Below are 23,751 nucleotides of genomic sequence, written 5' to 3' on the forward strand. Positions count from 1 at the left end.
CAAAGTAAACGGTAGTCCTTAATTACCACAGTTTACATTATTGACAAGCTATCAGCAAGTTAGACGGACAAGCCTTCACATTGTTCTCCATTCTGAATTCACAAGCACATGTCAGACTTAGTCCTCATAAAAGGCTGAAAACTCTCCGGGGTGCTCTCACTGCCATGTTTTCACTGACACGAACCAGTGCCAGCACGTGCTGTGTCTGAGAGACTGCTGCTAACATTGGCTGATGCTGGACGCTATTTGTTGTTTTTCAAAATGTCCTTATAAAATGACTTATTTGGTAGTATACATAAAAACAAAACACTATCTATTTTAATGTGTTTACTTTTAAATGTTCCATAAAAAATAAATAAATAGGGATATCACTTAAGTTTTGGAACATATATTTATTAAGCATATATCTATGACATAATAAATAATTACATAAATTAAGAAGAGTGACATTTTGGCAAGACTTCTATTTCATCGGCTCATTAACATGTGGAACAGTCCTTGGGCTTTACCACTCTAAGCAAACCATTTATTATAAAGAAAGAAAATTAAGTCTAATTCTCAAAATCACTGCACATATTGGCTTAGGATTGGTCTCTTCTTTGGTCACTTTGAAAACACATGAAAGCAATTAAAACTCCAATTATTTATCACATCAAAAAGAGCCCCAGTCACTAAGTTAAAATGTTGTTTGGATATTATCTTATCCTCTGAGTGCCTATTAAACTTCAGCTCTCTAAAACACACAATTTATAATCCTAATGTAGATACATTTTATGTCTGTTGGAAAGGTAATTCAGTGAAATGTGATATTTACTTCTCTGTGATTGGCCCAGAACATTATCTCATTATTAACTGGGCTGCTGCTTTTTTGGACCAGAAGCATGTCTTCTCTCTGGCAGCAGGTGAAGAGCAAGGTGACACCTAACACGATGAGGTCAGTATAAACCTTCCCATCAGCCCCTGCTTCACTTTAGTACTCAACAATCATTTCAGTAACTAATATTAAAGTGTTCTTTTGGTGATGATAAATATTATTAGAATTTATGTGTTAGCTCCATGACTGCAGTGGTAGTGCTCTGGCCAAATATGAAGGCTCCAGCAACAACAGTAACCACTCCCCAACCTGTCAAGAGCATCCTAGAAAGAAATAGAGAAAGGTGTGTGTGTGTGTGTGTGTGTGTGTGTGTGTGTGTGTGTGTGTGTGTGTGTGTGTGTGTCAGTCAGTGTCAGAAAGAGACAGAGTGAGGATGGATAACAGAGATGGTCATAAATACACAAATTAAGCAGTCCTGTAACAAAATCAGTTTCATAAACTATGCTAATCACTCACTTTTTTTTGTGATCCACTGATTCTGTCTGCATGGCAAATATGAGACACAGTCCTGGAAGAGAATAGAGCACTTATTCCCATTAATGTTTCTGTCTGATTGTGTATAGAGGAGGTTGGGGTGTGTGTGTGTGTGTGTGTGTGTGTGTGCGCACATAGATGCCTCACCAGGAAAAATGAAGATAAAAAAAGCACTGATTCCTCCAATCACGCTGATAACATCACTCATGTCTGGCGCATAAATGGCGACGAGGAGCGTTACAGTAATCCATAGGACAGTCAGAAGCCAACGACACCGACTCTCAAACATTGCAGTAACCATGGCATGCCGTTCTCGGTAACGAAGCATTAATGCCAGAATAACAGACCTAGAAAACAAATCGGAACTGGGCATGTGAGAGTCATCTTTTTCTATGAAAGACCACTTAAAGGCAGATTGCATATGCAACTGGTCTATTCACCTGCCCAGAAGGAGTATTATGGGATAGATAGTGATGATTGAGATCCCAAACAGCAGCCTTGCAATGATCATGACCACATCATTTCCAGGATATGACACCAGAATATCTGAAGCCACTTCTCGCCCAAATGTAAGAAAGCCAAACACTCCTACAATCAAACGAGGAGGGAAAAGAACAGGAAAGAGGAAAAAGAACATTCCTCTAAGGCCAGTACCAGGAATCAGTCAGAGTGCAGATAATCAGACAAAAGATCATGGGGTTTACCAGTCAGAGTGTAGATAATCAGACAAAAGATCATGGAGACCACTGAGATGAAGATCCAGTGAGTGAGCTTTTTGTTCTCCATGCTGCTATAAATGGCTATGCAGGCTTCATGGCACTGACAATCACACACACATATGTAGACCATGAAGGGTACAGGTACACACACACACACACACAATCACACAAATATGTAGAGTTCACCATGAAAGAGACACACACAGAAAGCATGAGGACACAGGCAGAGGGGTTCACCTGGAAGCCGAAACAAATGGTAGGGACCACGCTGAACATGGAGGCCCAGGAGTGTGTGCTAAACCAAACACAAACAATTTCTTTAGGTGTGTTTGTATTAACTCAATCAATTGCTTGATAATAACATTTTAAACCCTGTTTAACCATAGCCTTTGAAAGTGTGTGTGCTATCATTCACAGTAGCAATATGTGTGTATTCTCCCTGTACTCCGAGCCATAGACAGCATGTGACGGCTCACACTGAATACAGGACTCACTTAAATGGAGCATCTTTTATACAATCAGATTTTATTTATGTGTGTATCCTGTATATGTATTTGAAAACTGCTGCCTATGAAACATACTGGAAATCTGTTTCACATTAACACACACACACACCACACCCACAGATCACACCCCACACATCCACATACCACTACCACCACATCCACACACATATGCACTCACAAATCTACACAAGCCCACACACACACATACACACAGACACAGTGGCTTACCCATCAGTGTGTTCTGGAATTAGGTCAACTCTATGCTCCTCTTTGATGTAATACTTCACTATAATGGCCACGCACAGGTAGCTGGCAGCCAGCGTACCCAGAACACTGTCCAAATGACACACAGCACACTCATTAAACTGGGGGAGTTAATCAAGCTGTGTTAATGATGTCACACCAACAGGTAAACATGCCTGGTGTATTTCTGGATGCTGATCTCTTTTGGGATGGAGAGAGGGAGGATGAGAAGGAGACACATGAAGCAGAGTGCAAAGCTCTCGTCTGTATACCAGTGATACGGCATCTCTTTACATCCTGTCACTGTTTCATACAAAGACAAACACACTGAAACACAAACATGTTTGTTAAAAGTTTGTTAAATCAGGTCCAAGCACACATATGATAAAATAATTCATACTGAAACCTTCTCAAACATGAAAAGGTTACACATGCACATGCACACGCGCACGCACGCACACACTCTTCTTGCAAAACACACACATGGCACACACTGACTCCCACCCTACTCACACTTATCCAACTGGTCCTGCACCACCACGAGGAATGCAACAGAGATCATGAAGAGATTGAAGACAAAGCAGATCTGACAGAGTTGGCCAATCCTGCGCCCGCACACGTCTCTCACCACTTCATGGTAGGAGTTCTGTCGACTAATAGACGATGCGTATCCCAGAATCACCAAACCACTGATCAGAAAGATCAGAGACACCTGACAGAGAGGAACAATTCTCAGTTCATACTGAATTCTATAAATGTCATCTGTTAATTACTAGTCTTCCTGTATTAGGTTCAAGTGTTCACTGAAGCTTAGGTCTTTTAGAGCTGCCCATGACAAGTAGTCGGACTCACTAGTGCAAAGACCAGATTTATCTGACATGGGTTCTGACTCTCCCATTCAAAAGGATTTGAATCTCACATTTAAAACATTTTTAATCCTCATTTAAAACAAATACCTCTGATTTGGTCTACACAAACCCGCAAGTTAATCACGTACATACCAGTTCCACAGTTATAGCTCTGTTCACGCCACCCGCTTTCTCAAAAGCCCAGGGGAAATTGAGGAGTCCCGCGCCGAGCGCCGACTTGAGCATGATGAAAACGGCCCCGCACGAGCCCAGCCGTGGGGCTTCCGATCCTCGCGCTGGTTTGTATAATAAACTGATACTGCGAATGCTCTCTCGCGCTAGTTCCTCCATTGTGTCTCGCGCTCTGACCACCTCGATGGAGAGACGCAGGCGGAGATGCCAGGCCTTCTGCTGCCTGCTCAGGTTGGGTTGGTCCACTCCGAAACTTTAAAACCTGAGTGTGCGGAGTCAGCCTGCTCCAACAACCACGCCACGCGAGTTCGGCAAGTTTTCAGTTAAGACACTTTAAAAATGTCGCACCTTGGTGAAAAATCTAGAAAAGATTTGTTAGTTTGTGCGTGACAGGCCAGTGCGCCAAGAGTCGGTTAAAATGTCGGATGAAGCCGTTGTAACGTATTAATGCGTGTGTGCCCGTGCAACGAGGGTCACCGGTGTCTCAACTCTCCTCCTCGTCCTGTGTAAATAGCTTCACTCGTGACTCGAGTCTTCAGGGGGAAAATGCATTTGTGTTTACCTTTCGAAGTTAAATGACAATGTAGCATGCCCTTGTCAAATCCCTAATTGTGCTAGTGTCCCCATCCAAGTAGGAGGAAACGCGTAATCTATGTTCACTTTTAATAGGTCTATATTCCATTAAAAAATACGTGGTTAATTCAAATACAGTATAAATGAATTATTAATGTGTATATAAAGTTAACTAAAAGTATTTAGAAATGTGTATATGGTTTTAGACATTTTAAATGTATTTATAAATGTATTATATATGGTAGCGTTATACTTAAAAACTTAATAAGAAAAAAAACACTGGTCTGTTTCATGTTTTCGCTCCAACATTAAACACACCACATAAAGCATTATTTTTCACACGTGCTATCTTTTCTGTTTTAACTGCGTGTCAGTAAACACGAAAGGTACTATTTACAAAATACTCATATGTTCAGCTGATATGTACACCGCACGCCCTGCTATTATAGTAACTCTAAAGTTAGTCCTGCAAAAAGGCAAAAATATCCCCTTACTGAGTGGAGCACGAGCACAGACTACAGTATCGTATGAAAGCTTTCAGTGCCACGAGACTTTACTGCCATGTGGACTTTTCTTCCACCTCAGCGACTCTGTCACCAGTGACGTGACAGTACCTCCGGCTCGAGAATCCTTTATCACCTGCACGCGGACATGATTCTTGCATGGTTGCTCCAGCTGGGTTCACACGCGCCACCACATAGTGAAAAGGTGAGCACTGGAACGTGCCGACCGCGCTATTAATGTCTCACACACACACACACACACACACACACAAAAGCATAATGAGCGTCCATCATTTCTGGCTTCAACTGGTGGTAACTTGGCAAAGTTTGGACTGAACTACACTCTTGTGCACACCAGGTTTGAGCGTGCGGTGTAAATATGAGCATGCACGTTAACCTCTTCATTAATGCCGAGCCGCAGGCGCGCGGCTTTGTCGTCACGTGACACTCTTGGTTCATAGTCCATCTGAATGAAACACGGCATCATGCGTCTGCCCAGTGTCCGCTCTCTGAGAAACCACAAACACATTCCTTAATTTACATGAAACGTTTTTGGCCATTTTGAAATGAAATATTTGTGGCTAGTCGTATGTTTCTCTGCGAAACATACAGCGTGGGTCCACCGTAGCTTTGGCACGCGGGTATTACGCTACACTTCACAGTCATCTCGTGCAGACCCGTTTCTGCGCAAACCTCCGCCTATCCGTTAGATGGCGATAACCTGAAAACCAGTCCAGCAGCAGAGTTAGCTACTTCCGGCCATCTGCGTGCAGCGCACGGGAACAAATGAAAGATGCCGGTAGATACTAAACGTGTCCGCGGGCCGGAGGAGTCGCAGTCCCCGGTGCTGTTCCTCCCTCCGAGCACCCAGAGTCCCGCAGGCAGAAGCGGCCAAGGTGCTCGTGGAAATGCGGATATTCGGCCGGTGTTTACGCGCTGTGGGCTCGTGAGCCAAGCAAAAGGCTCATCCTACCTCGAGGCTGGAAACACAAAAATCATCTGCTCGGTGTACGGTCCGCGAGAAATTGAGCGCAAGGATGAAACGGACATGAAGAGCGGCCGCCTGGTTTGTGATTTCAGACTTGCGCCGTTTTCCTGTCGGAAGCGGGGAGCTTGGATCCAAGGCAGCGAGGAGCGGGACTTGTCCCTCGCGCTGCTGGAGAGCATGCAGCCGGGGGTGTGCTTGCACCGGTACCCGCGCTCTCAGATAGAGGTTAACGTAATGGTTTTGGAAAATGATGGCTCGATTCTCGCTCACGCCGTGACCTGTGCCTCCATGGCGCTCGCGGACGCCGGTATCGAGATGTACGATTTGGTGCTGGGCTGCAGCTTGCGGCAGGACGGCGACGCGTGCCTCGTGGACCCGGACGTCCTGGAGGAGAAGGGAAGCTGGCAGTCCGGCTACGAGGAGAACCAGGGCCGCGTCACGCTCGCGCTGCTTCCGAATCTCGGTCAAGTGTCCGGGTTGCAGGCGGACGGGGAGATGCGCGAGGATGCCCTGCCCGCGGCTGTGAGAACATGCATCGACGGCTGTCATAAGATGTACCCGGTGGTGCAACAGGCCATATTGCGGGCTGTTAAGAAAAAAGCTCCACCACCAGAGAAATAAGGCTCTGTCCTATTTTACACATTAACAGCAGAGTTGTGAGTGATGATGATTTCTTGTGTTGGCGCTATGTGAGAGATAAAATTGAACCACGAGGGAAAACGGAGTCAGTCTCATTTGTGAATACATGAATGCCATTGTGGTACTTCAAGCTCTTCTTTCCTAAAATGTTTGATTTCTCCATCTAGGTCCCCAGTATAATCTTCCTGCAGGAATCCCAGACCAGTTAAAAACAAACCTGTTAGTTTCAGACTAAGCAGCCTGAGGGTCACAGGAATGTCACTGCTGTGTGTTGTGTCGAGAGGGGAGTGGGTGTGCAGCCAGGCTGAGGTCAATGTGCAAAGGCCCATAATTTAATGAGACACGTGAGGCATACTGGCCATTATTTTCACACTTCAAGTTTAGTTTTTTGGCTTCAGTAGGATTGTCATAGCAACCCATGAAGTGTTGTCACTTGACAAAGATGAGCAAAGCAGGCTATGAGAATTTTGCTTTTATTTAAGAAAAATATATAAGCACTTAATACATTTTAATGATTGGTACCCCAGCAATTAATATAACTAAACTAATTGCTGGGGTACCAATAATTAAAATTTTATAAATATATATATATATAAAGTATAATCGTTTATATATTGTACATTTCCATTTATATTTTTTTGAAGACAACTACATGCAAAGAGGCAAAATCTCTAAAGATCACAGATGTTTAAATGCTAGGGGCACCTATTCTCCAAAACTACATTTAAACACCAACTTCATGCAAACTGTTTGGAAAGCTTAGAATGTGATCAGATTGGATTCTCCAGTAGGATCCAAACCCACACAAACGGCACCAGTTCAGCTTCTGCAGCAGCTGTCCTGGTTCCCACACAAACCCCACTGAACATCTGTGGGCTCAGCTGAAGATGACGTGGCCCAGGACTAAAGGATCACGAGAGACTTTTTACAGAGGAAAGGTTTCAGGACAGCATACTCTGACTTATCTTGAAATGGCAGGACACACAAAAGACTAAAAGCAGACTGTCACCAGACACACTTGAGAGGTTTTAATTCAGGGATTTTTTTCTTTTAATAATTTTACCTCAGTGAATGGTGAGATCAAGACATTTTCTCATTTTAACCAAGTATGCACATCATTGAGGAAGGAATGGTGTTTAAAGTCAATGTGTGTTTTTCTTTGCAGGAGCTTTTGTTAGCTACACTGCATGTTACATGTGTAAAAGAAACGAGTTAGAAAACGTGTTCAACATGTCTATCAGCATTAATGAAGATGTGTCTGCAACTTAGTTTGTGACAGGACCTATGAACAACTGCAATTTCCAGTTGTAGGGAATATTTGATGCAAATCTATTGCAATTGTAGGGAATGTTTGATGCAAATCTCCTGTTAAGAATCAACAGAGCTATTTAGGCACATTACAGCTATTATACATAGTGTGACAAACTTAATACACTTCTATAAGTTGGTATTGCCCTGGTCTTAAAAACACACATAAAAGGTAAATACGTATGTGTCTGTGACTGTACACTCAGGCAGATTTCAGTGTGATGTGTGTGATCTCCGAACGGCTGCCAATTCGCATTGGAATGCCATAATAACCTGTCCCTGGGGTAACGTAGACCATAGTGTTCTCCGAGACACGGTAAAGCCCGCAAAAATAGGGATTCACCAGGAATGCCAGAAGAGTGAGTGGGAACAGCTGGCCAGCATGAGTGTGGCCTAAACAAACACATTAAAACATAAGTGGAGAATTCATAAGTGCACTATATTTTTGCTTTCACTGCTGAACTCATTCTATTTGTGCAGTAATCAGAGGTTATACCTCATATTATTTGTTTAAACTTAACCTGTAAGGTTTATTTAAGCTTAGTGGAGTGAATTTCTCTTATATTGCGATCATTGTTTTTCACATTATTCCACTTCAAAAGTTAAATATTACTGACTAACTACATATAGTTTCCAACACAGTTGGTCACTGTATGAAGAGGAAGTGTGACTCCAGTTGAAAAGCAGCTCACTGTTTCAAGGACCAGCATGGTTCACACCATAGCATCCACCATTAAATGCTATTCATGTTCCTTAATACTGTCAGGTAGTGAGTTACTAGTCAAGTATTAACCTGGTGGCTCTTTAACAAAATGAACCACAGACTACACTGAGTAATGTGCACCTGTACCTGACCACACTAAACTGAGTCACCTGTACCTGAGAGCACTAAATTGATGTCTGGCCTTTGCTGCAAAGCTGTTTTAGCTGCGATGGGTTGGTGAGCCAGAAGAATAATGGGACGATTTTCACTGCAACCACTCAGTGCTTTCTCGATGTCCATCCCATGACCAGGGTACCTACAGTCAGACAGACCATAAGTGTGAATAAATGTGATACACAGACCATTGTAAGCGCCAATAGTAAGATCCTGATTTGAATATTCAGATGAACATGCATTAGCCTAACCGTAGCATGCTAGCCTCCAGATCATCAATACCAGCAAGACAGATCCAGTCCTGGCGTTGTCCTGGTTGGGACACTCGAACATGGCTGTTGTGAAGAGGCTTGATGCCTTTCGAACGCAACAGCTCAAACCAGCCGTCCACGTCAGCGGTGTAGTAGTCATGGTTGCCTATGACCCCCCCCCCCCCCCCCAGAAGCACAGCAGTCATTCAGAGTGTAGGGAGTAAGTCACAGTGCTCACTCACCGCTGCACTCCTGCCTGACCTGTCGTGAAGTAGGAGCCCAGCGGGGCCCGCAGAGTGCCTAGAGGTTCTGCTGCGGTCCTCAGCCAGGCCACCTGGGAATCTGTCAAATCGCCGACGATCACCACCAAGTCTAAGACCCACACACCACACAATAGATCCATGACACATCACACACAAAAATGTAAACAATGCTGACAGTATGTAGTAGCTTTATGGTACTGTTACCTGGTTCCAGCTGGTTCACCATGGTAACAATATACTCTAGTCTGGAGCGCCCAAGTGTAGGTCCCAGATGTATATCAGACAGTAGTGCGATCCTCAGGCCACTCATCGAGGTAGGCAAATTCTTCAGAGGAACGTCTACCTCCACTACCTGTGGGGGCTGTGCTGCATTTACCAACCCATATACTGCCAGTACTGCAGTTACCATCAACGCCAGAACCACCTGTCTGACCGACCCACTTTCTGACGCGTCCTGACCGCCTGAGTGTGCGACGCAAAGCCGATGGAGGCGACTCACGCAGCTGAATGCGATCAAGAAGAATAAAAGGATAACATAAATGCCCAGGCATGTGAAACTCAGTAGCGCCAGCCAGTGGGGTTCTGTGTCCACTAGGAAAAATAAGCTCAAGTAACTGGAATGAGCGAGCACAAGGAATATCAGCACAGCCGCGCGCCAGCATCTCTGGAGCCAGACACGATGATTCCCTCTCGTGCCACAGAGCCGTATCACAGCACGCCTCCAGATGTAGAGCGAGCCCAGGAGCAACAGAGAGTTAATGAAGAGCAGAATCTGAACTCGAAATAACGACGCGCGCGTGTGGATGTCCACTCGGTGTGATAAGAGTGTCCTAGACACGAGCGCAGAGAAGAGCACGAGCCCCGCGGCCACGCCAACTCTCCCTTCAACAGAGAGGCGAGCGAACCCGGACATAAGTGGTCAGTTATACTGACTACAGCCACTATTTAACTACTAATCTACAAGCACGGTTCAGTCTTTCCCAATAACGTTAAACTCGCTCCAAACTCTTCATAATACTCCGCACGTCGTTTTTTTTTGGGGGGGGGGTTTGCTGTTCGTTACCACTTCCGCAACCTATGACGTGCCGTTACGCAATCGCTAACGACGTTTATCACGACACGATACTGATAGTTAAACCACGGCGAATAAATCCATAACTCAAGCAGTGTAAGGCTCTAGATGGGCTAGGGCTTGTGAGAGAGTCCACGCTAAAGCGTTTGGTCTGTTAGTGTGGAGGTGGCGCTAAGACACCCGCTTACTCTGATGGTTCATTTCAACTGCTACTTTCACACCGCCTCTGTATAGCAGGATGCTTCTACGATATTGTTTCTTTCCCCTAAAGTAAGTCTCTTTAGATATAATAGCAAAGCAATTAATGTAAATGGATTTTCAAGACGTTTAGCTGTAAATATATACGTGGTCGTTGATAACGTCATTAAAAGGGGACGTGGCTGTCTCCATGTAAAACATTAAAGGGGGAGGGTCTCTAGAATAATATAAAAGGGGAGAGTTGCTTTATTAACATAAAAGTGTAGGGTCTCTGGATTAACATAAAAGGCGATGGTCTCTTGATTAACATAAAAAGGGAGGGTTGCTAGATTAATATAAAAGAGGAGGGTCTCTGGATTAATTTATCACGTGTGTGTGACGTTTGGTTACTATTAGTTCAATATAGCGCTGACGTTGCATTTTTATAATTGCTATTTATTCATATAGTTGATTTAAACCAGCCACAATGTCTATAATATTGAACAGGTTACCAAACGCCTGTATCGGATATGAGCAGAGAGGCGAGATCCACCGTTGCCCATTCTGATGAGGACAGTAGGAATATTTGCCCATTAGCCATAAGGATTATTGGAAACGTGGCTGAAAGATGTATGGATCCAAACTGAAAATTTAGGCTTTTTAAGATTACGTAAATGAGAACTATTAGTCGTAAATGTGGAACATATATATATATATATATATATATATATATATATATATATATAGATAGATAGATAGATAGATAGATAGATAGATAGATAGATAGACAGACAGACACACATATACACACACACACACACACACACCTTCCACATGTGGGCAATTTACATTTACACTTACTGCATTTGGCAGACGTTCTTATCCAGAGTGATTTACAAAAGTGCTTTAAATCGTTTTAAGTATGAACTAGAATGCTGTTGAAATACAGAACTCAATGCTGATGCCTAGAAGTGCAAAATACATATAAACTGACAACAATAAGTACTAAAGTTAGTCAATATAGCAGCAGGGTCAGTGGTCATTTAAATATTCCGCGAATAGATGGGTCTTCAGTTTGCGTTTGAAGACTGCAAGGAACTCTGCTGTCCGGACAGCAAGTGGGAGTTCATTCCACTATGCAAATAAAAACATTATATTTACAGTTTATATACGGGTGCTGACAAATGATATTTAATTTCTATGGCTAGTGGTGTGGAAATATACATTTAGATAAAACGGTGATATATGTTAATAATAATATGTAATAAAATGGACCAGACATGTACCTAAATTATTAGAGTGAATTTTATTTAATTAGTTCAACAGAATTGTACAAGCCGCAACGCGCATCAGAGGACATCATACGCCATCATTTGCAGCAGCGAGTGTCGCACTTGTCCTTATCCTTGCTAGCGCTTTCGCAGCTGCTCGCGCCCTTTGTGCAACCGGAGGAACAGCAAGCTACCGGGATACAGGAAAACAGCTCGTGACTGCGTTGGCTTTACCATCCGAGAAAGAGCAGAAAATGTAAACGCTTGTCATTGAACTCACTTTTTTTGTCTTTAGCGCATGTACAGTTGGTGCACTTGCAGTTCTGTCCGCACGTACCAGACGCAGCTGTGCGACAAACACATCACAAGACTGATGGGCAAAGATGGCCCGCGCCCACCCAAAGATACTAGTGCGCATGTATTTTGTTTACACTTGTTTTTTCTAATACATGCATGACATTCTGTTATAAAATAGTAACTTACTCTTAGAACACTCGCATTTGTCCATCTCAGCCTAATTTTCGGCGATTCGACGTGATACTTTCGTTGCGTTTCTGGTCCTGATGGCGTTTGGCAAGCGCGTGTGTACACGTCATTCTTGTGTGCGCACACTTGCAGTGAAGAGTCAATCAAGGGCATTCGGTGAAACCTCAAATATTACAGCGCTAATGAGAATTCCGTGATTCTGTGGACCTTTGCATCTCCCACGTAGCACATGCACAAGACTTTTATTTCTGTCTTTTATTTCTATTATATAATAACAGCCTACGTTTAACAGCTGGAAGCCAATTTTATTTTTTATTCGATATTTTTTGTATTTTTATTTAATTAGCAAATTCTTCCCTCAAGAACATGTACATCACAAATAAAGAATGTGTACATCACAAAAATATTTGGATATATATTTTTTCTTTACAATTGTTCATGCAGAGGTAAAATAAACAGTTAAATGCTTGTTAAATGATAAGACAAACTACTTAGTGGAGGTGGTGCTAAACTGTGATTTTAATGTAAACATTTCATCAGTTTGAGAGATAAAACCTGTAGTAGAATGTAGAACACCCCAAGGGACAGAAAGGGAATGTAATACACATGCACACCCGCACACACACAAATAAAAACACCATTCACATCTGAAAAAAGAGGAGGAAGTAGATGAAAAGCAATCTGGGTTAAGTAACAGGTCACAGGTCAAATGACAGATTGTATACATGCCCACACACATACACATGCACACAAGCATACAGAAGAATAAATTAATAAACACAAACAATTCCCTATTTATTCATAATTTAGTCAAATATATTTTAAGGTTTGCATTTTTATGTGATAGTTTAATTTTTATCTAAAGGTTGTTATATAGCTCTTAGTGTACTGTTGTATACAATACACAAGTGATCTGTTGTGTATGCATAACCTGACATTATTGATATATTTGATGTGTAGGAGATACAAAATGTAAACACACCCATTACCTTGCATATAAATTATTGAACAAATAAATAAATGAATAATTTACAAACAACTGAACAAATAAATTTTAAGTACTTGTGCTCAGGAAGAGAGAATGCTGTGCTGTTGACATCACACTGCTTGAAAAGGTTCAGTGATTGACATATATTTCCTTTTACAGTTTGAAGCCATTGGATAAATCTAGGCAGTATTCAGACCCAAACACTGTTCAGACCCAAACACTGCTAAGACCCAAACACTGCTCAGTTTATTTTGGCATGAGAGCTCCCACTGAACAGCATTCAGTCTTGACATTCATTCATTCAGATCAGCCAGATTAACAAGCAGTGAGAATGACAATGACAATGTCTAATTTTTAGTCATTCAGTATTTCACACATATTAAATAATCAAATAAAATGAAAGAGAAATTGATCCGTGGGCTCCTCTGATTCTTTTACCCTACCCCTCTTACTTTTTAACCCTAACCCCCTGATTCTTTAACCCTAACCCCCTGATTCTTTAACCCTAACCCTCTGATTCTTTTATGGGAAGGTCATACTTTTCTACACCAGCACTTCTTTTCTGCTCTGTATAGACAACCAAAAAAAAAAAACCCTCTCTGATCCATAGTGACTTCACACACATGCATCCATGTTTACCCCAGTCTATGCACAAGCTCTTAGTATTAACCCTTCACATTCGCACACATACCCATGTTTCTCTCAGCCAATAATATAAACATTAACATACAAACCACAAAATCAATATATCAAAAAGGTAATCTGAACAAAAGACAAAAAACAGGAAGTGAAGAATGGGAGTGCTGTGATAAAGGGGTGGCATTTCAGTTCACTCTCTCGTTATCATAACGAGGGACAAAAAAATCAACCAATCAGAGCCTAATGGAGCAGGGGTTTAGTACAGGCCACACCCACGCAGATTATTGGCGATGATGATGTCAGTGACAGCATCGAAGACCACCTGGATGTTCCCTGTGTCAGTAGCACACGTCTGGTGGCAGTAGATCTCTTTGTTTGGAGAGCGATTCTTGCCTTCAAACTGCACCTGTATATATGCAGAAGCTTCTCCATATGTGTTTGGGCCTGTGAGAGAGCAATAATAATACTGAATTCTGCAGCAGGAACCAGAACACAACATATTCATTCACCACTCACGTGACACTGAGTATCTGTAGGGACCGGTGTGAACAAGTTTATATGCAAACCTGCATATTCTGGGAAGCAAATCGTCAGTGGAGACTTCTTGATCTTCTCTCCAAAAAGATCCTTCTTGTTTAGGAAGAGGATGATAGAGGTGTCAACGAAGAACTTATTATTACAGATGGAGTCAAAGAGCATGAGAGACTCATGCATGCGATTCTGCAGAAAGGAAAGAGCAAAGCAATTACTCCAAAAAGCATTAGGACCAACGTGTCTTCTGTCCTCACTCTTTCTAGCTATGGTACCAATCAGAATAAACTTAAGTATTTACTTAAGTTCCAAACTGTAAGGCAGTTCTCGTGACCAGGCTGAGTTATTGTGCCCAGGCTGAGTTACTGTGCGCAGTCTTTCACTGAGTTCGCAAAACAGAAATAAATAATTCTGGAAATTTTATCAGAACTGTTGTTATGAACTAGCATATGGTCTGAATCCTGTCTGTTGCAATTCTGTCATACTCTACTAGAACCACAGAACATGTGAGCATGTTGAACATTTAAGCATGATGGAGCAAAAGTGAAGGAATCGTCTGGATTCAATTTTTAAACTACATTTCAAAGTTATTATAAAGTTATTACTGTGACTTAGTATACCACTGCAGTATTGTAGCTTGCAGCTTGTAGTGTTGCATAACTCATTTATTTGTTAACCATTTTGGCCTATAGTCTAGATTTAATATCCTAGCTTCCTTTCACTAAAGCAAAACTGTTAAAATCAGTTTAGTGCTCCTGTTTTTTTTTAAATTTTTTTATTCCCTTATTTCCTGATGTCAGTAGCCAACTGTCTACTGTGGAACAGTATTATCATCCTTGGAAGGCGGGGCCTCTGAGCATGTGAGGGTGGGGCCTCCCTGTGATGTATATGAGGGTGGGGCCGTCCTGTGATGTATGTGAGGGTGGGGCTTCCCTGTGATGCATGTGAGGGTGGGGCCTCCCTGTGATGTATGTGAGGGCAGGGTCTCCCTGTGACGTATGGGAGGGCGGGGCCGTCCTCTGTGATGTATGTCAGGGCGGGGCCGTCCTCTGTGATGTATGTGAGGGTGGGGCCTCCCTGTGATGTATGTGAGGGCGGGACCGTCCTCTGTGATGTATGTGAGGGCGGGGCCGTCCTCTGTGATGTATGTGAGGGCGGGGCCGTCCTCTGTGATGTATGTGAGGGTGGGGCCTCCCTGTAATGTATGTGAGGGTGGGGCCTCCCTGTGAGGTATGTGAGGGCGGGGCCGTCCTCTGTGATGTATGTGAGGGCAGGGCCGTCCTCTGTGATGTATGTGAGGGCGGGGCCTCCCTGTGCCTGTGAATCAGTTCAAGCTGGTGCTCACAGTGTCACTGCAGTTCAGCGTGTAGTGGAGCAAAGCGACTAGAATCTGTACTAGAGTGTCAGTACTGTTACCACTAGAGTGTCTGCACTGTTTCCGCTAGTGTCAGTACTGTTACCACTAGAGTGTCTGCACTGTTTCCGCTAGTGTCAGTACTGTTACCATTAGAATGTCTGCACTGTTACCACTAGAGTGTCTGCACTGTTACCACTAGAGTGTCTGCACTGTTACCACTAGTGTCAGTACTGTTACCACTAGTGTCAGTACTGTCATCTCTAGAGTCAGTACTGTCATCTACTGTCATCTGCACATATTACAGTGTGTGTAGTTCCTAACAGATGTTTATATCAGTGTGTGTATTTTACAGATGTTTATATTAGTGTGTGTACTTATTTACAGATGTTTGTATTAGTGTGTGTAGTTCCTAACAGATGTTTTTATTACAGTGTGTGTAGTTCCTAACAGATGTTTATATTATTGTGTAGTTATTTACAGATGTTTATATTAGTGTGTGTTTGTTGTTCTTTACCGTTGTTTCATCCTCATGCAGCACTTGGTCATACCCACTCATAGCTACACAAAAGATAATAGCAGTCACATCCTCAAAACAGTGGATCCATTTTTTCCTCTCAGATCTTTGTCCCCCTACATCAAAGAGCCTAAGTGCAGCATACACACACACACACACACACACACACACACACACACACACACACACACACACACACACAGAAAGAGAGCAAGAGAGAGAGAGAGAGAAGAGAAAGGGAGGGATAGAGAGAGAGGGAGAGAGAGAGAGTGGGATCAGGCCCTATCAGTCGACTTCATTCTGTGAAGTGAACATGGTATCAAAATCCCATATTGATAACAGATAATATGCTGTAATAAACTGCACATTAAACACTCTCTTCAATAACTAGTCTGACACTCAGAAACAATATAAGCAAATACAAATAATACAAATAATGTCAAACATAGGCAAGAGAATCAAAACTTTGTCTTTCTCTGCTAATAACAGTATGAGAGTCTCACACATCAAAAAGAGTTTGTCTTTGTGTTTGTCTTATAACACAATGAAATAAAAAAAAGTAGAACAGGATAAAAATGTTAAAGTACATCAAAGATTACACTCTAAAAATTGCCGTATCTTAGTTATTCCCAGAACTGCCATCTTCAGGACAGAGAATTCGGATTTTGTTCCTGGGACCTGTTTGAGCCATTCTCCCAGTTTGGGGGTCACAGCCACTAGTGCTCTGATTACTATGAGAACCACAGTTGCCTTCACCTGTTCTTTCAGCCCTTGGTATTTCTCAAGCTTTTTGTGTTCCTTGTTCCTGATGTTGTTATCACTTGGGATCACCACATCTGTCACTGCGACCCTCTTCTGCTGTTTGTCCACCACTACCATGTCCAGTTGGTTATCTATTACCATCTTGTCTGTGTGTATCTGGAAGTCCCACAGGATCTAAGCACGGTCATTCTCCACCACCTTTCCCACTTTGACCTCTGAACTTCCATCCTGTACTAGGCACAGAGGTTTCTGTACACTATACCAGCCACTTGCTTATGGTGATCCATGTACGCTCTGACTCCTAGCATCTTGCATCATGCTGTTATGTGTTGGATTGTGTCGGGCATCTTTGCACAGCCTGCATCTGGGGTCCTGCCTGGTGTGGTGGATGCAGCCGCTGTTGATCTTGTATTACCACACAGTGGAACCACCATGTACCACTGCACACACATTTCATAGTTCCATTTTTAATTTTTCTCATTTTGTCTCTATATCACTATGAAACAGGTTAATACTCATTTGGCCATAAGACTTCAACCATAACTCTACATTGCCCTAGAGTTTATCTATTTAATGTTTAGCATGCTTTTCATTGGCATGGTTACCACTGGTTTGTATTGGTTTATATCATGTGGGAAACCCTCAGAGGTCTTACTGGTTTATTCTCTTTATGTTAATCATTTATTCCAACATTTATGGATTCTGTTCAGTGACATTCAGTGCACCATGAAACAATTGAACTGTCAATTTTCTAATTATTTATGGCCTCCTGAATTTGGGGAAACATAAAAGGTGTCCCATAAAGGATGGTCCATTCTTATATGGTTCCCCCATAACAACTTCAAAGGAAGAGCGATAAACGTGGTTGGGTTGAGGTGCAAAGGTTCTAGGAACTAGTGTTCCAGTTTGGGAAACTATTAATTTTTATTTACAACTATGTGAATATTAACTATTTACATGAATGGATATGATTGGTTACCTATCATTGGCCAGTTTCCTAGCAGCTCCTGTTTTTAGTTTATCTAATTAGCATTGCAAGTCTGAAATAATCAGACTAATAATAGTCAGATTGTTTCATTTTTTAGGTCTCATTTACATTAAACCTTTGCCAAACGTCTGTAGTTGTTATTGTGTAGTTAGTTGTCTGATGGTGTAGTTAGTTGTGTGATGGTGTAGTTAGGATATAGTCCTACAGGAGAAGACGATCACCTTCACACGCTCTACTTCAACCATGTTTGCTAGAACCTGTTTGATTTCAAGTCCAGTGTGTTGTAGTACAAGCTAAACCACAAAAATCATGTCACTGTCTAAATACTTATGGACTGCACTGTTCATGTTAAAAATGGTAATCAGTCTTAGCGTAAAATAAATCACAATTGTTGTTAGAGGCTGACATACAGCTTGTCCAAGGGTTACTGTGACTACTACTGGTATCAACCCCTTCATCAGTAATATCCAACACTGATATCAACCCCATCATCACACTGCTATGATCTACTCCAGTCTGGCCTGATCTGGAGTACGGCCTACAGATTCCACACATACGGAACACCAGATACAAACACAGCTGCAGGTGCAGATAGCTGCAAAGTCCACATGACTGTCAAACACACTGGAAACCACTAATTATACTTACAATATTATGAAAACCATGAAGTCAAAAAAACAAAAGGAATAAAGCAAATAATAGTGCAAAAAAATCTAATGTGGTAAGGAAAAAAGAAGGAGGTTACCTGAAGAGAAGGAGGTTACCTGAAGTTGAGATTTTTGAAAGTGAAATGTGTCTCCACGATGCCAGTGGTTTTAACTCGTGATCTCAGAATGTCCTGCTCAGTGGGCAAAAAGTCTGATGCTCCGATTCGTTCCAAACTGTCCAGGTAGCTGTAACACAAAAAGCACATCAGAACAGAGTTCATACGTTTGTTCCAGGCCAGGCTGTCTCGGTCCAGACCTCAGGACCTGCATGTTTTTGCTACCCCATCGCACACACTTGAACCGAGCCATTAAGATCACTGAATACCAGGTACTGGTGTACTGGTGAGCTGAGCAAAAACAGACCAGGTTTCAAAACACTGGTCTAGGCTAGATGGTGGGTGGGGTTTTATAAAATGTGTTTATGCTGTGATTTCTCATAGTGTGGATGTCTGCATTATTTGCTGCTTGTGTGTGCATGTGTGTGTTTCCTACTACTGAGCCGAGTCGTTCAGCTGGTATTCCCGCGAGCGGCCAAAACAGGCCTGAGTTCCTCCGTCTTTCCACAGGCGTATCATAGCCATCAGCAGCTCTGGAGAGTATGGCTCAGTGTCCTCCATCCGGTTAACGATGTCAAAGACGAGCTTTGCATCAGCCTAACACAAACACACACATTTCAGGCATACTTACACAGTTATTGTAAATGGTTTCATTTGAAAAACTCACAGGAATAAAACACTGCTAGGATGTAACAGTAATCATTATGTTTAGTAGTGTGATACACTAGATGTCACTGTCGATCAATGGATGGATTACATCCCTGCAAAGTTCATTTCCAACCTAAATTTTCCACATCTGCTCAAACTGATCAGTGTATTTCTGATGATTCTGTTTTTATATACAGAAACACAGGTATAGAGGTACGTAGCGACACAAATATACAGGAACACAGGTATATAGGTACACATGGACACAGGGACACAAATATACAGGAACACAGGTATATAGGTACACATGGACACAGGCACACAAATATACAGGAACCCAGGTATATAGGTACACATGGACACAGGCACACAAATATACAGGAACACAGGTATGCTGGTAAAACAGTCAGGTCTACCCTTTACACCAAGTCTAAACAAAGAATGTAAAACATGAATTAAAGGGTGAATTCACAGTGGACAATGGTTGTGCTGTTTTGTGCATTTGTGTGTTTATATATATACTCACAGCCCTGTCCTTATCTGCATACTCAATACCGAGGGTCTCCATAGCATGCAAAATGGCAGCCAGACTTTGAAGAGTGTTGCTGTAGATGACAGGTTTAAACTGCTTGACATCATCTCCGCTGAAACCATCTTCATGGATAATCCTAAAACAGGAACACATGTGACTAACACAGGAACTCACATGACTTTAACACAGGAATATGTTAATTTAATGCAGGAACACGTGATTTTAACAGAGGAACACGTGTGACTTCAATGCAGGAACACGCGACTTTAACACAGGAACACATGACAAACGCAGTAACACGTGACTAACACAGGAACACGTGACTAATGCAGTAACACGTGACTTGAACGCAGTAACACGTGACTTGAACGCAGTAACACGTGACTTGAACGCAGTAACACGTGACTTGAACGCAGTAACACGTGACTTGAATGCAGGAACACGTGACTGACGCGGGAGCACGTGACTAATGCAGTAACACGTGACTTTAGCACAGGAACATGTGACTTTAACGCAGTAACACGTGATTTTAACACAGGAACACGTGACTCTGTCCCCATGGCTTTATTGCCATTCAGAATCATACGATGCTCAAGTAAAATGTTAAGCAATAAAATTTAAAACAATAACAATAGATTATCAACACAAATGATAATAATAACATTTTTAAAATAATACATTTACAATTTGAAAAGGTCTCTTTAGCACTTGTTGTAGTCACCTGATTTCTCTTTTTGTTATTCTTTTATCTGTATGTTTTAGCATCTGTGTTCAGGTACAATTTTACACGTTCAAGGGTCTTAGAAAAAGGCATCCACCTTAGTTATCTGTTGGTAAAGCTAAATATGGAGTAATAGCTTCTTGGAGCCTAGTGTTAGAGTTAGGTTTAGGGTTAGGGTTAGGATTAGGTTTAGGGTTAGGTTTAGGTTTAGGGTTAAGGTTAGGTTTAGGATTAGGTTTAGGGTTAGGGTTAGGTTTTGGGTTAAGGTAAGGTTTAGGGTTAGGGTTAGGTTTAGGGTTACGGTTAGGATTAGGATTAGGTTTAGGGTTAAGGTTAGGTTTAGGGTTAGGTTTAGGTTTAGGGTTAGGGTTAAGGTTAGGTTTAGTGTTAGGTTTAGGGTTAGGGTTAGGATTAGGTTTAGTCTTAAGGGTTAGGGTTAGGGTTATGGTTAAGGATAGGGTTAGGGTTAGACTTAACCACACTGATCTGTGGTGCACAAAAAAATTAAATACATTTTTGTGTGTTTCTCAAAATTAAATAGAATAGAATTATTTTCATTAGTCAAGATGTTAACAGAAGCTGTGTAAATGCTGTAACAAAATATCTTAACTGATCAAATGAAACGAACTTTTAACATTTTACTACACATCTGATGGTGGTTGTTAATACCTACAACCCCCATTTTCTACCTCAGTCCACAGTAAAATTACTTTCTGTGCACACAGAGAAGATGTGGTTAAGGGTAACTGGACCTGCTTATGCAAATTCTACTTGACCAAGACATTTTTAAAGTGTATTTAAGGTGTACAGCTACCAAAACTCACACATGCCCATGTGCCATAAATGTGCATCAACAACAAACCATAAGTACAATTCCCAAAACAAAGAAATAAAAAAAATATTAGGAAAAGTAGTAACGTTTGATTCAGTTTATAAAGTCTTTCATTATTTTTTAACATGTTTATATTTTACATTCTGAAATTTGCTTAAATGTGTGGATTAACTTGGTAAAGTAATAAAGTTATAGTTAACTAATTAGTTTTGTTACAGTTTTTATGTAGCTTAACTCTGTGTGTGCTAGTCAAACAGTAGAATTGGGAGATCCGGTACATCTAACGATTTTCGATATATAAAACCTGTAAATTGTACAGACTTAAGCTTGTCATGTAGTTTTGTATGTTAGTTCATTGCAGCAAAATCTTACAGATTTTGAGTTGGGTCTGTGTACTTCATGAGCCTGTAATGTTGTCTGCAGGACTTGTAAAAGAACATTGTTAAATCTGGTTCTAAAAAGTCATTTCAAGACCGCTGTGTGGTGTGTTCATAAGGCTGCATGGTCGTAAGGTTACCTGCCATACACACAAAATCCGTGTAACGGCACAAGATTGGAGGGGTCCGAGCCAAAACCCTCTCATAACATTAACACAGACGTATTCTGTCGCAGACTCATACGCACAGTGTCACAGACATATTAAAGAATGCACAAGCATTTATTAACCGTTCTACAATTAAATATTTGCAACCCCAACCCGTTACACAATACAAAAACTAATATGAACACTAATGCACGTACACATTCACGCGCTGGAGGTTGTACAAACGGTCTTTGCGGGCAGTAATGTTTCAGCACTGTGATACTGGACAGCGCAAATCTCGCGCCAGGAGCGTGCGAGTCTGACGTGGACTACAGATGTAAGTACTCTACGTACTCGGTGAGGGCGACTGAAGGGAACAGAACTCAGCTATCAGCGCGGACAAGAATATGCAGAAAAACCCACTTACTTCATCTGTTTGACAATAGTGCTCTTCCCAGACTCTCCGCCGCCTGCGAAAGCACAGGCTGTTAGCGTAGGTCTCTGTTCCACACACACACTCACACACACAATCCTTCGAGAAGTACTTATGCACACACCGGGAAAACTCTTTATGCGACTTTTCTGTCAACAACAATTAATTTTTCCAACAGTTCGACAACCGCGACATCTTTCCCCCTCTGTCTTACCCAGCAGTAGTAGTTTAACTACTTTGGCGGCATGAATTCCATCTTCTTTCAGGTTTTTCTCGATCGCTTTACTCCGATCCAGAGCCTCGCGCTCCTCTGCACTTAACGTGCACCCCATGGTAAGACTGAGACGGAGCACGAGCGGTATAGATCCAAAATTGCGTCCCTGTCTCCCCCCGACTCTCACTATTAAGTTCAGCCTTCGTATAACGTTGTTAGAGCATCCAATATGAATTTGGGGTCACTGAAGCTCGCGCTCCGGGCTCTGGGTAGGGAGGTCGTCCTGTACTCGCTCGCGGGATCGCAGGACTCTATTGGGCGGCGGCAATGACAACCAGCACGAGCTAACTCATCCTGCCGTTCTCTCTCGGCGCGAGAGAGGCAACCCCTCTCCCTGTGCTTACGTCAGAGCTGGTACTGCATCGCGCGAACGTCTGAGCTCCTCGAGCTGTTTGCGCTGGATGTGGCTGACTGTTGCAGGAACCCGTTACGGTCCGTTACGGTCAGTCAGCAGCTCCCGAGTCATGTGGACTTTAATCGCGTCTAACGTGTGGAAAAACATGTTTCACAGCTGAATTTAAAAAGTGTTTGTGTGCGGGGGGGGGGGGGGGGGGGGGGGGGTTAAAGCTAATGTGGTGTGACTTTAATGTGCATAATTAGGTCTGTTATGGACACCGTACGAAGTGTAGAATATGCAAACACAAACAATAACTGTTCAGCATGAGTATATTCCACGAGTGATGGAATCTCTACGGTTAGAGAAAAGAAAAATCCAAAGAGTCCTGTACCAGCTTCACCGGCCAAACCTGCAACCCCGCTCGCTCGCTCTCACACACACACACACACACACACACACACACGTTACTCGGATGGATTACCTCTCTGAGATTTAACCATATTGGTGAGCATGGTCTGCTTAACGTGCTTTTATGTTTATTACCGTCGACCTCGCGGATGCTCTTTGTAAGCTCAGGTCACACGCACGTCGAAAAGATGTTACATAAACGTGTAAACTACAAATGGTTTGTTGTCAGTGATCGAA

General features: G+C 42.3%; 5 protein-coding genes across 5 annotated transcripts; 1 reads left to right on the top strand and 4 right to left on the bottom strand.

The window, feature by feature from the left end:
• Positions 1-395: 395 nt before the first annotated feature.
• slc38a8b (solute carrier family 38 member 8b) lies at positions 396-4,507 on the bottom strand. Its single transcript, XM_027012821.2, has 10 exons — positions 3,818-4,507; positions 3,330-3,528; positions 2,993-3,143; positions 2,802-2,906; positions 2,305-2,362; positions 2,053-2,167; positions 1,789-1,936; positions 1,496-1,695; positions 1,331-1,382; positions 396-1,137 (listed from the first exon to the last, which is right to left on the bottom strand). Exons 1-10 carry the CDS (start codon positions 4,013-4,015, stop codon positions 1,035-1,037), a joined length of 1,329 nt encoding a protein of 442 aa, XP_026868622.2. The 5' UTR covers positions 4,016-4,507; the 3' UTR covers positions 396-1,034.
• Positions 4,508-5,671: 1,164 nt separating this feature from the next.
• Positions 5,672-6,640, top strand: exosc6 (exosome component 6). Its single transcript, XM_027012836.2, has one exon. The coding sequence runs from the start codon at positions 5,726-5,728 to the stop codon at positions 6,539-6,541; it is 816 nt and encodes a 271-aa protein (XP_026868637.1). The 5' UTR covers positions 5,672-5,725; the 3' UTR covers positions 6,542-6,640.
• Positions 6,641-7,016: 376 nt separating this feature from the next.
• Positions 7,017-10,529, bottom strand: tmppe (transmembrane protein with metallophosphoesterase domain). Its single transcript, XM_035531233.1, has 5 exons — positions 9,463-10,529; positions 9,257-9,367; positions 8,996-9,161; positions 8,747-8,886; positions 7,017-8,260 (listed from the first exon to the last, which is right to left on the bottom strand). Exons 1-5 carry the CDS (start codon positions 10,169-10,171, stop codon positions 8,070-8,072), a joined length of 1,317 nt encoding a protein of 438 aa, XP_035387126.1. The 5' UTR covers positions 10,172-10,529; the 3' UTR covers positions 7,017-8,069.
• A 1,265-nt stretch (positions 10,530-11,794) lies between these two features.
• On the bottom strand, positions 11,795-12,390 carry mtbl (metallothionein-B-like). Its single transcript, XM_027012860.2, has 3 exons — positions 12,262-12,390; positions 12,059-12,124; positions 11,795-11,968 (listed from the first exon to the last, which is right to left on the bottom strand). Exons 1-3 carry the CDS (start codon positions 12,284-12,286, stop codon positions 11,877-11,879), a joined length of 183 nt encoding a protein of 60 aa, XP_026868661.1. The 5' UTR covers positions 12,287-12,390; the 3' UTR covers positions 11,795-11,876.
• A 100-nt stretch (positions 12,391-12,490) lies between these two features.
• On the bottom strand, positions 12,491-23,047 carry gnao1b (guanine nucleotide binding protein (G protein), alpha activating activity polypeptide O, b). Its single transcript, XM_027012855.2, has 8 exons — positions 22,710-23,047; positions 22,490-22,532; positions 19,981-20,122; positions 19,243-19,403; positions 18,808-18,936; positions 16,294-16,423; positions 14,458-14,611; positions 12,491-14,335 (listed from the first exon to the last, which is right to left on the bottom strand). The coding sequence occupies exons 1-8, from the start codon at positions 22,825-22,827 to the stop codon at positions 14,148-14,150; spliced, it is 1,065 nt and encodes a 354-aa protein (XP_026868656.2). The 5' UTR covers positions 22,828-23,047; the 3' UTR covers positions 12,491-14,147.
• Positions 23,048-23,751: the final 704 nt, after the last annotated feature.

This window comes from Electrophorus electricus, chromosome 1 (genome assembly GCF_013358815.1).
Source record: "Electrophorus electricus isolate fEleEle1 chromosome 1, fEleEle1.pri, whole genome shotgun sequence".
Lineage (NCBI taxonomy): Eukaryota > Metazoa > Chordata > Actinopteri > Gymnotiformes > Gymnotidae > Electrophorus > Electrophorus electricus.